Source organism: Condylostylus longicornis, unplaced genomic scaffold (assembly GCF_029603195.1).
Source record: "Condylostylus longicornis isolate FDR11 unplaced genomic scaffold, ASM2960319v2 ptg000011l, whole genome shotgun sequence".
In the NCBI taxonomy this organism is placed as follows: domain Eukaryota; kingdom Metazoa; phylum Arthropoda; class Insecta; order Diptera; family Dolichopodidae; genus Condylostylus; species Condylostylus longicornis.
This window is the reverse complement of record NW_026577980.1, coordinates 2,258,724-2,271,977: the sequence shown is the minus strand read 5'-3', so window position 1 is coordinate 2,271,977 and position 13,254 is coordinate 2,258,724. Positions and strand designations below refer to the sequence as shown.

At 37.0% G+C, this 13,254-nt stretch overlaps 1 protein-coding gene across 3 annotated transcripts in view; it reads left to right on the top strand.

Annotated features, from left to right (window-relative positions):
* The window catches only part of LOC129619220 (beta-3 adrenergic receptor), a 136,819-nt gene that overhangs the window by 101,161 nt on the left and 22,404 nt on the right, over nucleotides 1–13,254 (top strand). For all 3 annotated transcript variants that reach the window (XM_055534363.1, XM_055534364.1, XM_055534362.1), the window contains 2 exons: nucleotides 9,764–9,889; nucleotides 11,757–11,873. In XM_055534363.1, coding sequence (XP_055390338.1) covers nucleotides 9,764–9,889; nucleotides 11,757–11,873 — 243 coding nt within the window. The remainder of the gene's footprint in view (nucleotides 1–9,763; nucleotides 9,890–11,756; nucleotides 11,874–13,254) is intronic.

Below are 13,254 nucleotides of genomic sequence, written 5' to 3'. Positions count from 1 at the left end.
AACAAAGCACAATGCGAGAAGTGTTTTGTAGAAGAGTATAACAATATTATATTATATAAGACTAATATGTAATTTCTAAGGGCATAACCATGGAATCAAAATATAAAATCATTTTCTAAAACAACATTATCATATTTCTACATGGAACATGATTTATAACATTTTTGTGTGTAAGCAAATATTATTGTATACTCTATATGGTACTTATGTAATATTTGAGTAAGTTAATTTGTATATTCTTAAAAAATCTTCAAAATAAAAATAATATTTAAAATTTTTCCATATAGCTATTTTTGTGATGATTTTCAATGAAGAATATTTTTTCTTTCATATAAGAAATTTGGTCCTTTATTTTTTTATTTAAGAAACCTTATAAAAAATCTTCTTAAGGATTTGTTATGACTTATAGAGACGACCCAATTACACAGTCTAATAATAAATAAATTATTTTGGAAATGTAATAAAAATATATAATATTATTCAGAGACGATATTGTAATTTTACATTATCGTTTACAGTTGATACGAATGTAGAGTTCATCGTTTTAAGTCTTTACTTTATGTTAGAGTTTTGAAGAAACTACTTTCTATATTTGACTCAACAGTTCATTGTAGTGTGTACTTCTACGTCCAAGTAGATACGCCAGCATTCATAAATATTTCAGCACTTACCATGTTGTTTATTCATACGCAATATACTCTATTTGATAGGCACCTTCTAAGCGGTGCCTCGAATACCAAAATCTTCAAGAAAATGTAGTAGCTTGCTATGATTTACTACATAGAATGCTTTCCATAGATCAATGAATATTTCCGCAACATAGAGCATTTCGTTCATTTCGTCAAAGCCAATCATTGTAGAATCAACGAAAGTTCGAATACGTTTCTTGACAGTTATATATTTTACTAATTGAGGTAAGCAGTTATACGTATTGACCTATAGTTACCAAAGTCTGTTTGTGCTAGACCTTTGTGAATCGGTACAATTGTGATCTTTTTTAACTATTCTAGGTAGACTTTGTTAGTAAGTTATGAATTTGCCATATTACATAACAAAGGCTTATTAATAACATTTTGTTTACTAGTATTCCATTCAACCTCCAAGCGGTATTCTTATTAAGATACAAAGAGCAATGTTGGTTATTCTTTGTATTATACTTTGCATGAAACTGGAACTATTTTGGTTTACAATATATTCCAATACGTGTGAGGTTTAAGAAAGATTTTAACTCATGTCCTGTTAATTCACCACTCACAAAAGTAATTTTATGATCAGATATGTCATTGTATTTGGTGAGATGCTGTTTGTCTTTTGCTACACGTTTTGTTTGTAAAACTGTACCCAGAAATTTGATTACTGTGCTTGTTTTTCCCAATATAACTATATTAACATCAGCAAAGGAAATTCATTGTGCAATAACTAATCCATTTTCGTTTCTGAGTATTCAATAAAATGTGCAGTCTTAATTTTAACTTTAAGCTGTGTGTTCAAGATTTCAATAACAGTAAAATTATATTTTCCATTTTTTTTTTCAATTTCATTCTATCTTAACTTGTCGCTCACAAAAATTGCAGTACCAACAACTCTCCTTTTACTTCTACATTTCATTTTCAAAGCACGTGTTTTACAATCACTTTTACAATTTTCATAAATTAAAATGTTTTAAAGCAATTCTAGTTATAACGTATACATTTGCAAATAAATCGTATACTATAAACAATTCGAATTTTGTTCTATTACTTCATAGTTAAAGAATTTTCATGTTATCAATAAATTTTCAAATTCAATTATTTGCAATTTTAGTGAAAATATTCTAAAAAAAAATGCTACCTATATTAGTGTTCGAAATTTCATTCCTATACTTGAATTTTGTTCCATATTGCCTTCCTCGCTCCCAGTCCAAATTTCCAAAGGTATAGGTAGGTGTGTACAACTGTGTGAACTTTATTCATTGAAAATAAGTTTTAATCCAGATAATCAAAAAAGCGGAAAATTGTTTTTTCTGCAGTTTTTTAAATTGCGGTTCTACTAACATTTTTAACACCTTTTTGTATAAATCAGAACAAAACAATTCTAAAATAACGTGGTTTAAACGTGTAAGTCTATGAAATAGGAAATTCAATTCAAAAAAAATTTTTTTAAACAATACATGCAAAACAATGAAATCAATTTGAAAAAAATAAATACAAAGTTGTATTGAAACAATATCGTAAATGTGGTTGTAATTAAGTGTAATTTAAATTTATAACATAAAATTAAAATGACGTAATACAATGTTTTTACCGTTACTGAACAATAAGTAAAATTTGTTCTAAATGCAAAATTTTGTAATTGTATAGAGTTTTTTGCAATACTTTTACATACTCGTAATGTCAGTTTATAACTCTGTTTTAATATTCTATTCTGTACTGCATAATAATAAATTAGGTGGCGTTGTACTTCTATTATGCAATCTGCCATGTAGAAATTTTCTATTAAAGTCACGTCCTATATTAACGACAGGTTGTAATTTATTTAAAATTAAATGTTCCACTTAATAATTTTTTTAAAAGGCTGCTTTTCATTTATGTGCGATGCATATTTTTCTTTTTAAGAAAATATTTATGCATTTTAAATAAACTATATGTGTTGAACAAACGTATTCTTTCAAAAATATTGTAGTTTAATTTATGTAACAAATACTATTGCAATTTATTAATTTTTAAAAGTTAAATCAGCCGGAACGCTCTAGGTTAGGCTAGTTTAGGCTGTCGCGGCTCTCCGATGGGTACACACTGGCCAACTAGGCCCGTTGTGGTACCGTCGGATCTCTTCCCTTCCGCTCCTCATCTGAACCAGCCGAATCCCCCAAAAATCGGTTCAAATTCCTAACGCTTCCATTTGCTAAGTACGTAGCGTTCCCGAAGAAGTAAGATCCAAGGAATCTCTGCCTGGAGTTCGCCAGTGCCGAACAAGAGCATAGAAGATGGGTTACCGTTTCCTCCTCTCCTTTCTCACAGCAACTCCTACAAAGCTCGTTTGCGGAGCGACCCATTGTAGATTGTAGATTCTAAGGAAACCGAGTGGGACAGGAGTAACCCCCCAAGCCACCGCAGCCATTTTTTACTTATTGTAGCCCCACCACTCTCCCGTCTATAATATCCCCGTCCCAACCACAAAGCCGGAGATATCCCTAAGGGAGTTGGACAACAGTTCCCGAACACTTAGGGACCCATGTCCAAGACAATTGCGGCGCCGAATAGCCAGCGCCGGACAGTCGCAAAGAATGTGCACGGCGGTCTCATCGCCACCCCCTCAAAATCTGCACAGGGAGGAGCCCGACTTCCCCAGCCTATGCAGGTGATACTTCACTGGGCAGTGCCCCGTGAAGAAATTCGCAATAGTGCGAACCCGGCTCCTGCTCATCCCCAGCAACTCTGCGGTGAATCCGCTGGAGCACGCCGAAAGAAACACTTTCGCATGACGGCTCCCTTTCGTGTCCCGCCAGTGACGGCCGCATTCCGCCCCGAGCAGGCAGTCAAGCCTGGCCCCCACGGCGGAAGAAGGCAGACCGCAGAAAGGCAGCGGCTGCACAAAGTCAGTCCCAGATCCCTCCGCGCCAGCCCATTGGCAACTTCGTTGCCCGGTTGGTCAATATGGCCCGGCACCCAAATGAGCGTCACTCTGTTCTCCGATGCCAATTCCATAAGTGCAGCAAGGCAGCTCCAGACCAGCTTGGATGAAACCTGAGCTGAACGAAGCGCCAGCAGTGCAGCCCTGCTGTCCAAGAACACATAGATGGTGCGGTTTCTGTACCCCCTTTCTAAATTGATTCTCAGACAGATCTCCATTACATGTATTTCGGCCTGGAACACTGTGCAATACGGATCAAGGGTTGCATATACACGCGTACCCGCGCGGAGACCGTATACGCCCGAACCCACACCCGACTCCGTTTTGAACCCATCCGCATAGCACACGCTCGAACTCGACCTAAGTACCGGGCCACCCCGATCCCACGTCCATCGATCGGGAAACAGAACCCTGTACCTATGGTCGAAGTTGTACCGCGGCAGACAGGTATCCGACATGGTTATTTTTAGAATCGGATTGCTCTCAATGAAGTCTCTGTGAGTTTTGTGGGCCAACTTTAGCTCTGCCCCGTCCACGCCAGAGAGAAGTCGGTAAGTCACTAGCCGAGCTTCCTTCAATATATGGAGGTGCAGTGGCGGCACCTCCAATGCAGCGGTGGGAGCCGTCCGCATTGCTCCGGTCACTCCCAGACAGACCAGCCTCTGTAGCTTTTCCAGCTTGGCCCGCACACCCGCCTGCTGAGCCTTACGGCACCATAAAATCGACGCATAGGTGACGATGGGCCTAGCAAGGGCCGTATATAGCCACAGTGCTATTCTTGGATCTATTCTAATTTCCCAGGTCCCCTCGATGAAGCTCCTACACGTCCACAAGGCCGCCGTGGCTCTCCCGATAACTCTACCTATATGGGTATTCCAAAAGAGACGATCATCCAATGTTACCCCCAGATATTTCACCTCCCTAGAGTAACTAATACGTTCACCAAACAGAATTGGGCTCGTTAATCTATCCCTGCTTCTGCGTCTGGTGAAGGCGACCAAAGTGCTCTTGCTTGGATTTATATTTAATTCAAATTCTTTGCACCACCTTTCCACAACACGTAAATTTTGCTGTAGAAGACCAGAAATAGTGCTCTCAAATTTTCCCCGCACGACGAAGGTCACATCGTCGGCGTATCCCCAGACACGCACCCGGAGCCCCTGAGAGCAGCGATTAGATCATCCACTACAATTGATCACAGGAGGCATCCGATTAACCTATCTGATAGCCGTTGCATCAATCCTTCGTTTGTGCAACGACTGACAGATGACATGATATGGGGTATTGTCAAAAGCTCCCTCTATATCAAGGAAGCAGCCAACTGCCACCTCCCGCACCTCCAGTGAGTTTTCAAGTACCCCCACCAGACTCTGCAGAGCGAGTACAGTAGACCTTCCCGACTGATAGGCGTACTGAGATTCATGCAAGGGATTGCTTCCCAATGCATCGTCCCGTATAAATCTATCAATCACTTTTTCCATTGCTTTTAATAGAAAAGAAGTAAGGCTGATTGGACGTGGATGTAACCCCACGCATAGCTGGCACGAAAAATTTCCAACAGTGCTCTGGCGATATGTTGGAAACCCCTCTGCAAAAATGCAGGATATATCTCGTCATCACCTAGAGATTTGAAGGGCCTGAAAGAGAAAACAGCCCATTTAATCCTGCCCATCGTGAAGACTAGACGGGATTGTTGCCAGTCATCCCTCCTGGACCAGGATGCCTTCGGTTCAATGACCGCATTTGAGTGATTCCGAAGAATCTCCGAGTCAGAAAAGTGCGTTGACGCCATAAGCTCCAACGTCTACTTTCCGTTCTCAGTCATGGAGCCATCAGGCCGTTCCATTAGGCCTAACCCGCTAGCATACTTTTTGGAAAGCACCCTGGAGAGTTCATCAATGCCCTTGCAGAACGCCCTCCAGGAGATTCTCTTCGCTTTCCTAATTTCTTTATTGTATTTTGTGAGTGAATCTTTATACTCTTCTCACGAACCCGACGCCTTGGCCTTATTGAATAGCTTTCTGGTTTTTAGTTTAAGCCTTGAAAGCTCTTCACTCCACCACGGGCACTTCCTATTGCTCCGCCTCGGCTTAGCGGGGCAGCTCCCATGGTAGGCATTAGTAATAGGCGCCGTCAGAGCCACGCTGGCCAGTTCGATATCCATCACCGTTCTGACAGAAGCAGGAACGGATCCAATCCCATCCATGAGGAGCGTTTCGAATTGACTCCAATTTGTGGATTGGGTTACCCGATACATTTCTTCTGCCAGGCCCCCGGAGACCATGATATCAAACCTAATCTGCCTATGATCGGACATGGAAGTTTAATTTGAGACATGCCATCCACCAACCCTACTGCCGATAAATTCAGTGCAAAGGGTGATGTCAAGGACCTCTTCCCTAATTGCATTTATGAATGTCGGCCTATTGCCCTCATTCATAACCATTAATTTATTGCTATATATAAATTCAAGTAGGCATTCACTTCTTTTGTTTATATTGCTGCTTCCCCAGACGGTATGGTGGGCATTGGCATCACTTCCTATTATAAGTTGGAAGTTCCTCCTTTCACAAAAGTTCACTGGATCCGTCAGTTGCTCGTCCGGGTTGGCACAGTCCCCCGGGAGGTAGGATGAGCACACAATGAACTCTGTCCAGCCCCCGAAGGACTTCACCTTCACCAACGCAGCTACCTGATCCTTAGAACAGTAATCTGGAATGAAAAAATACGTTAGCCTTTTACTAAACAAAATGCAATCCCTAGGCCTGCCCCCAATTGTATTATCATACAATAGCTCACCTGTTAGGCCCTTAACCTGATCCTTCACTATGTAAGGCTCTTGGATAAGGGCAATATCGAGGTGATCCTTCATAAATCTATGAGCTAGAACATCAGTAAATGCAAAAATAAAGTAGATGGAAATCCAGCTTTGGCCACAAATTCCTTATCGCGTTTCGTGTTGCGCCATTAGCCCATCTAAGGTGGGTGTGCTCCACTGCCGCGTTGCGCAGCAGCAACCTAAGGGTTCTTAGAGGAATGCCTAAGTTCACCTTTTCAGGCGGAACCCACAAAGTATTTCCATGCCTCGCAAGCTCGTCCGCCTTGCAGTTCCCCGGAACTCCATTGTGTCCGGGGACCCAGAACAAGTTTATTTCGAACTACCCCGCCATCTCATTGAGAGACGATCGGCAGTACCGGACCGTTCTAAACGTGGAGACTTCAGAACCCAGCGAGTGAAAATACTGACGCCACCAGGCGGTACGACATTCCAATCAAGCCAGCGCAGAGCCATCCCCAATTGCGACCACCTTTGCCTGAAATACCCTACGCTGATCCGACAGAAGAAGGACACCTCAACATCTAATTGCTCAGAATAAACTCCCTCACCAACCCTGCCATCGGGTTTGGATCCGTCCGTGTAAAAAAGAACCGATCCGTCGTCAGCAACTCTTTCGTTCAGCCAGGCTTCCCTAAGCGGAATCGAGGTCCCAAAGTTTCTCGTGAATGAAAGCACCGGGGGAACATAATCAATTGCCTTCACAGCATGTTCACAGTCCACAAGAACGGAAGCATACCCTCTAGCGGCACAACTACTACGTGGTGTGAGGTTAGAACTCAAGATGCAATCAAAAAGTGACTCACTTCTAGTATCCGAGCTTCCCCAGATCGCGGGATCTGCATTGGCATCGCCTGCAATGATGAGGCCAGTGCCAAGAGATTGTGCCTTCTCCACCAAGGCTCTCAGATTACTAGATGCAAGTATCCCCTGGGAATCATAGGGCAAGTATACTAAGGCCCACCAGGAGATCCTGCCACCGACCTCGAGACTGACTGCAGTCAAATCTTTATTGCTGTAAAAATCAACAGAAAAGCATTTAAGTTACTTTTAATTAATATGCATAACCTTACCTTTGCGCCGCTGTAGCTATAAAACAGCTTGTAGTTCGCCGCCCTGAGTTCTCAGATCCCTCCACCTGCCAGCCAGGGTCTCTGAACCAGAACTGTGTCTTCTCCGCCCCTTTGTAAGTGGTGGAAGTCGATCTGGGTTATTCGAAGCATTACTGCTTTCGTGAACTTCAACCAACGTTTTCTTTGCATCATCGTCGAGGTCCTGGATCGACAGGGCCCCTTCCAGATCGAGGTGCATGTCGTCGTCGTCTGTCAGATTCATCCAGCATTTCTGCTTATCATGAAAGCCGTGTCTGAACAGACGACGTTCTGGGACGACGTTCTCTTCATCGTCCTTCGCCTTCTGGGTTCCCTGCATCCTAGTGTCCGTTTTGTACACCTTTAGTGTTGTAGAGGAGAACCCATAATTGACCACAAACCCCTGCTTCTTCAGAGGAGCCAGCGATTCTTTATTCAATATAACCAGGGCCTGTCTATAGTCGCCCTTCTTATCTTCACGCTACCCTCCAGTTGACAGTTGGCAAATTTGGGTTTCCAAGTTGGATCATCTCTAAGATTGTTTCCATATCTGACGGCTCAGATGGAATACAGGCACGAGCTCGCGCTCTGCTTAGGAAATCTTCCTTTGCAACGACCGCGAGTCTCGCGCCTGGCCAGATTTCTCCTATCCTTACTAATGCCTTCGTGTATAGGCCCAGCGACCTACTATCTGCACAGGCCACAAGTTTCACACAACCCTGGTGCCAGCCTTGGTCTCTGTACGAGGGATATTGGCCTGGATTTTCCTTCAAGATTTGTTGGAAGTTTGCCATAAGCCGAATTTGTACTTTGCGCCAATTTTCTGCTGTGATCCTGCCATCATCTTTTGCCTGGTTGATGCAACGATTAGATGGTCTTTAAGGATATCATTGCAAGGCCTTGTGACGCTTGAAGTTTAGTTCGGTGGCCTGGGTCTCTTAGCTTCTCGAGGTGGTTACTCTGTGGTGCGTTGACGCTTAGTAGCCATCCCCTTCTCGCTTGTGTGCTTGTCTACTATACTCTTTGCCCAGTTGCATGCGGACCTTCCTTTATCCGACCTATTTTTTTCCGGAATACGGCCAATCCTTTTCAAATTTATTCTTCACATTTTTATTCGGAGCCCTTTCTATACTCCGGGAAGTCTTCGTGGCTGCACCCCATGAGCTATCACCGGTACTGGGCCTAACTTTGTCATAGCCTTTGGGGTTCCTGTTTCGCCTTCGGTTTAGCAACAGTGCTTACCGCATTTCTGTTGGTTACCTCCGGCTTTGGTAGTGGACTCGCCCTCTGTAAGGTCCAGTTTTGCTGTGAGGAATTGGCTTTGCCAAATCCCTTTTCGGCTTTTTATTCAGAGTGCTGGATTCATCGATGTATTTTCCATTTTTTTTTTCTCCATACTAGTCCATCTAGGTAGAGACCCGCCGTACAAGTTGCGGAGAAAGGAATTCAATCTAGGAAGAGATCCGCCGTAGCTGGACAAGGCCAAATAACCCGGAGTTCATATTCTAACAATTTTGAAAAATTATAATGATTTTCCACTATCGTAGTTTAAATAAGCCTTTAAGTGAATTAGATGTTCAAAATAACTTTTTAAATTTTATTACAACTCCACCGTCCGTCCTGTTACAATGTTGCTTTGTTTTAAAACCATTTTTGTCTTTCATACAAAGAGTATGAAATAATCAAAAAATCTAAAAATTATTAAAATTATTATTATATGAAAGGTCAAGCAATTTTAAAATGTGGAAGAGAAAATTAAAAATATTCAAAATAAGAAAAATTTCATTACTAAGATAAGATTGTATAAGATTAAGTAGTCATATTGTTCCTGCAAAGTTAATTCATACAAAAAATTTATCAAATCCGGAAATATATTAGTGCCCCCTTATTATCAAGCAGTTATCTTAATTATTCTGCCTTCCACTTACTTTTAAAAACCAAAATTTTGCCAGTTCCTGTTTCTTTATAATTAATGATTTTCTTGTACTTTAATACCTCCGTATAATTTTTTGTTTTTCCAAGGTGTTATTATTGCTCTAAATTCTTAAATCCTTGAAGAGAGCATCCTTGCAATTCCCCATAAAAAATAAATAAAAACTAATTGTTAACCATTGTTGTTGTTCTTTTTTTTATTTGGAAAATATTAGATAACATTAAAATTTTAATTAATTTTAACGATTGAAAATATATTATTGTTTTTCTGTTTTTTTTTTTTTTATTTTAGCCGCGTTATTTACTCACATCGTTAGCTCTTAACGACCTTGCTATTGGTCTTTTAATAACACCATTTGGTCTTATACCATCATTATTCCATTGTTGGCCTTACGGTGAGATATTCTGCCAAATTCAGGTAAGATAAATAAAAATAATGTATATGTATTTATTCATATTTAGTTTAATGTGTTTATTAATGTTAACAAACCTGTTTGTAGAGTAATTTTACGATTAAATTTTCATATTCGGTAAAATTATTGGTTAATAAATTTTAAAAAACATTTTATATTCTATAAAACATAATAATGGGGGTATGTCAAATAATTTTGTTTTTCTTTTAGATCCGAAATCCAGACATGAGTTCGAAACCCAAAAATTACTTTAAAAATAAAGGGCTCTGGCAGCCATGCAATTTTTAATTTTGCAAATAACAGTTTTCAAAAACTGAACTATTTGAAATTGCTAAATTGCAATGAGTTTGTAAAAAACTACAAACTGTTTAATTACTTAATCGCATAATCGATGATACAGTTCGAGTAACGCCGTCCAGTATTAACTTTTAAGAAATTTTTACTTAACAGAACTGGAATCACCGAAATTTTAAAGAAACGACAAAGTTAAAAAATGATTTTGAAAAATTTTTCTTTGAAAAAATCTAAACTATATTTTACTTTTAATATGTTTTGTCTTTTATCATCCTCCTTTACATTAAAACTGGCAATATTAACAACAAAAACTGCAAAGGGGATTAATGTTTTTTTTTGTTTTCGCTTCTTTCGTTTAAAGCACCACCATGGATGATTTTTTCGTTCTGCTTGCAATTCTGCTAATTAGTTTGTAATTCTAATGAATGACCTTTTTATATCCTTTTAAAAGGATTTTTTCCGCTTTAACAGAAGGCAAGATCTAAGATAATAATTTCATACAAACAACTATTTTCATATGGTAATATCAAAATTAACTTAACCAACATCAAAAAATCTAATTACCATTCCTAAAAATCAAGTAAAAAAAATTATTTTTAAATACCTTAAACTTTTACTTCTGAATTTTTAAGTTCAAAGGAACATTTCTCTGTCCTGACTGTTTACTTATGAAAGGATATAAAAAAAATCAAAATGCATGAGATAATAAAAATGATAATGCAATCTGATTACTGTAGATTGCAGTGTACACGGATATTAAAAATTTAAAAAAATTTCACACAGGAAAAAATTTTTTAATGAAATTTGAAATTAAAAGATCTTGCAATATTATGGAAAATGGATTTTGCTAGTGTCCTAGTGGATATTTTATTTTCCAATGATTTGCATTTTAAGTTTGTGTCTTAATATTCCAGATTCTTCTTGTGCGATAACTTACACTATTTTCTTGTAAATCATACAACTCGCTATTAGATGGAACACACAGATGGTTTTAAGAAACAAGCTGTTAACAAATAAAATATAATATTTTATTTGCGACTAAGTAATTAGAAAAGACTAAGTAATAAAAACCTGGTTTTTGCTGAAAATGTCACTTAACTTTTCATTTGTTAACCCCGTCGATTTGTTTTTAAAATTTATTTTCGTAAGGCAGCATAAAGCCGTCACTTAACTAAAGACCTGTAGACAATTTTATGTATGCATTACATTGACAATACAAATATTTAAAAATCCGAAGATCAACGAACCCAAATAGTCGGCTATTAAAATTAAGGGGGCTACTCTAGTCAACATTTTCGTCTATAGATACTATATAACAAACGATATAGATATATTATAACAAACTTGTGGTTATTACAAATTAGTCATGGTACCAAATTTTAGTTGAAAATGAAATTTGCAATTTAAAATTTAAAAAAATAACACAAGACAACGCAAACAGTGTTTTTTTTGTATTCTTTAATTGATAATGGTTTTTTGCTATCCTATTCCTTCTATAATTCTTTTTCTTTCTCAAATCAAAATAAAATTTTAGAACAAAAAGAAAGAAATAAAAATTTATTAATCTTTTATTCACAGGCTTTATTACGTGGAGCCTTATCACAACAGAGTGCTGTAATATTAGTATGCATGGCAGTCGATAGATACATGTGTGCTCTTCATCCGACTAGATACCATATGCATTCTAGTAAAAAGGTAAATTTTGTATTCTCTTTTCTATATCGTCATTTTATTTTTTTTATAATAAATTTTCTTTCATCTAGGATTAAATAAAATTTTTTGTCCGTTCGTATTTATTTAATTACGCTTGATTTAATTGCATATTTTTTTTTGTAAGTTCAAAATATTTTTTGTGGTTCGGCAAGTGTTATTTGTATTTAAAATTTACAATACAGTGGCGGTATATTGTTTTCTCTGATAATTCTTTCTCAAAATTCCATTAGTAGATAGAATTATTAACTGATTGTAATCCTCTTTACTAGAAAAAAGATGTATGCTATTGTAATTTTTTTTTTTTTAAATTAATGTAAATTTTATAAATTTATTCAAATCATTTTAGTGACCATAATATACTTTTTCAATTTATAATACTCTTATGAATTAATATTATTAAAAAAAAAATACGTATTTAAAAATTTGAATATGAATATTTTAAACAAAAATGTATTACAATATTTTAAGCCTATCAAACTTGTTGTATACGAATCAAACATGTTGAATATGTTTTCATATTCAAACACAATTTAATCGATTATTACTAATAAATATTGCGGCTGAAAGTATTGATGGAACAAAAAAATTAACTAATTTAAAACTTTTTCCAATATTTTTTACTACACTAAGTCATCATATCCAGCTTTTTTATAAATAAATTATTTTAAAATAAAATTAAAGTTAGCCTCTATTAATTACTTTCCTCTTTAAACAAAATAAATTTATTTTTTTTCTAATATTGAAAAAATTTTCCTAAAATTTTTTACTACCCTTTTCAATCCCGTATTATGTTATACGAATAATTTTCCCAGGTAAAAAATCATTATGTTTGTACGTGTATGTTTTACATATAGAGGTTATTCAACCTTCTTGTCTGAACATTCATCCATACGAAGTAGAAACGACAAAAAAAATATGACAAAAAAATTGAAATATTTTTTTTTAGTTGTTTTTTTTTATATTAAATTTGGTTCCGGAAGAATTTGAAAAAAAAAATAGAAATAAAAATTCCTGAGTGAAAATTTTGTTGTCTGTTAACAAAAATTTGTGAAAATTTCTCAAATACTCTTTATTTATTAACTGTTATGTGCCTCTAGTCTAATATCATATTTTTTGACATTAAAAGGAAATTGAAACCAAAAAATTTTGGAAAACGGAATTTCTTTTTATAACTATTTTCAATCAAATTCATTTGGTAAGAACCACTCACTTACGTATCATTTAAATTGTGTTAAAATTGAAATGCATACCAATCTAATCAATTTCACTCTCTCACTCTCATTAAAATTGTAAAACGATATTTTAAAAAATTTTGTGGCACTAACAATATCTTTTCTCTCTCTTTATATATGCGTGCAAATTG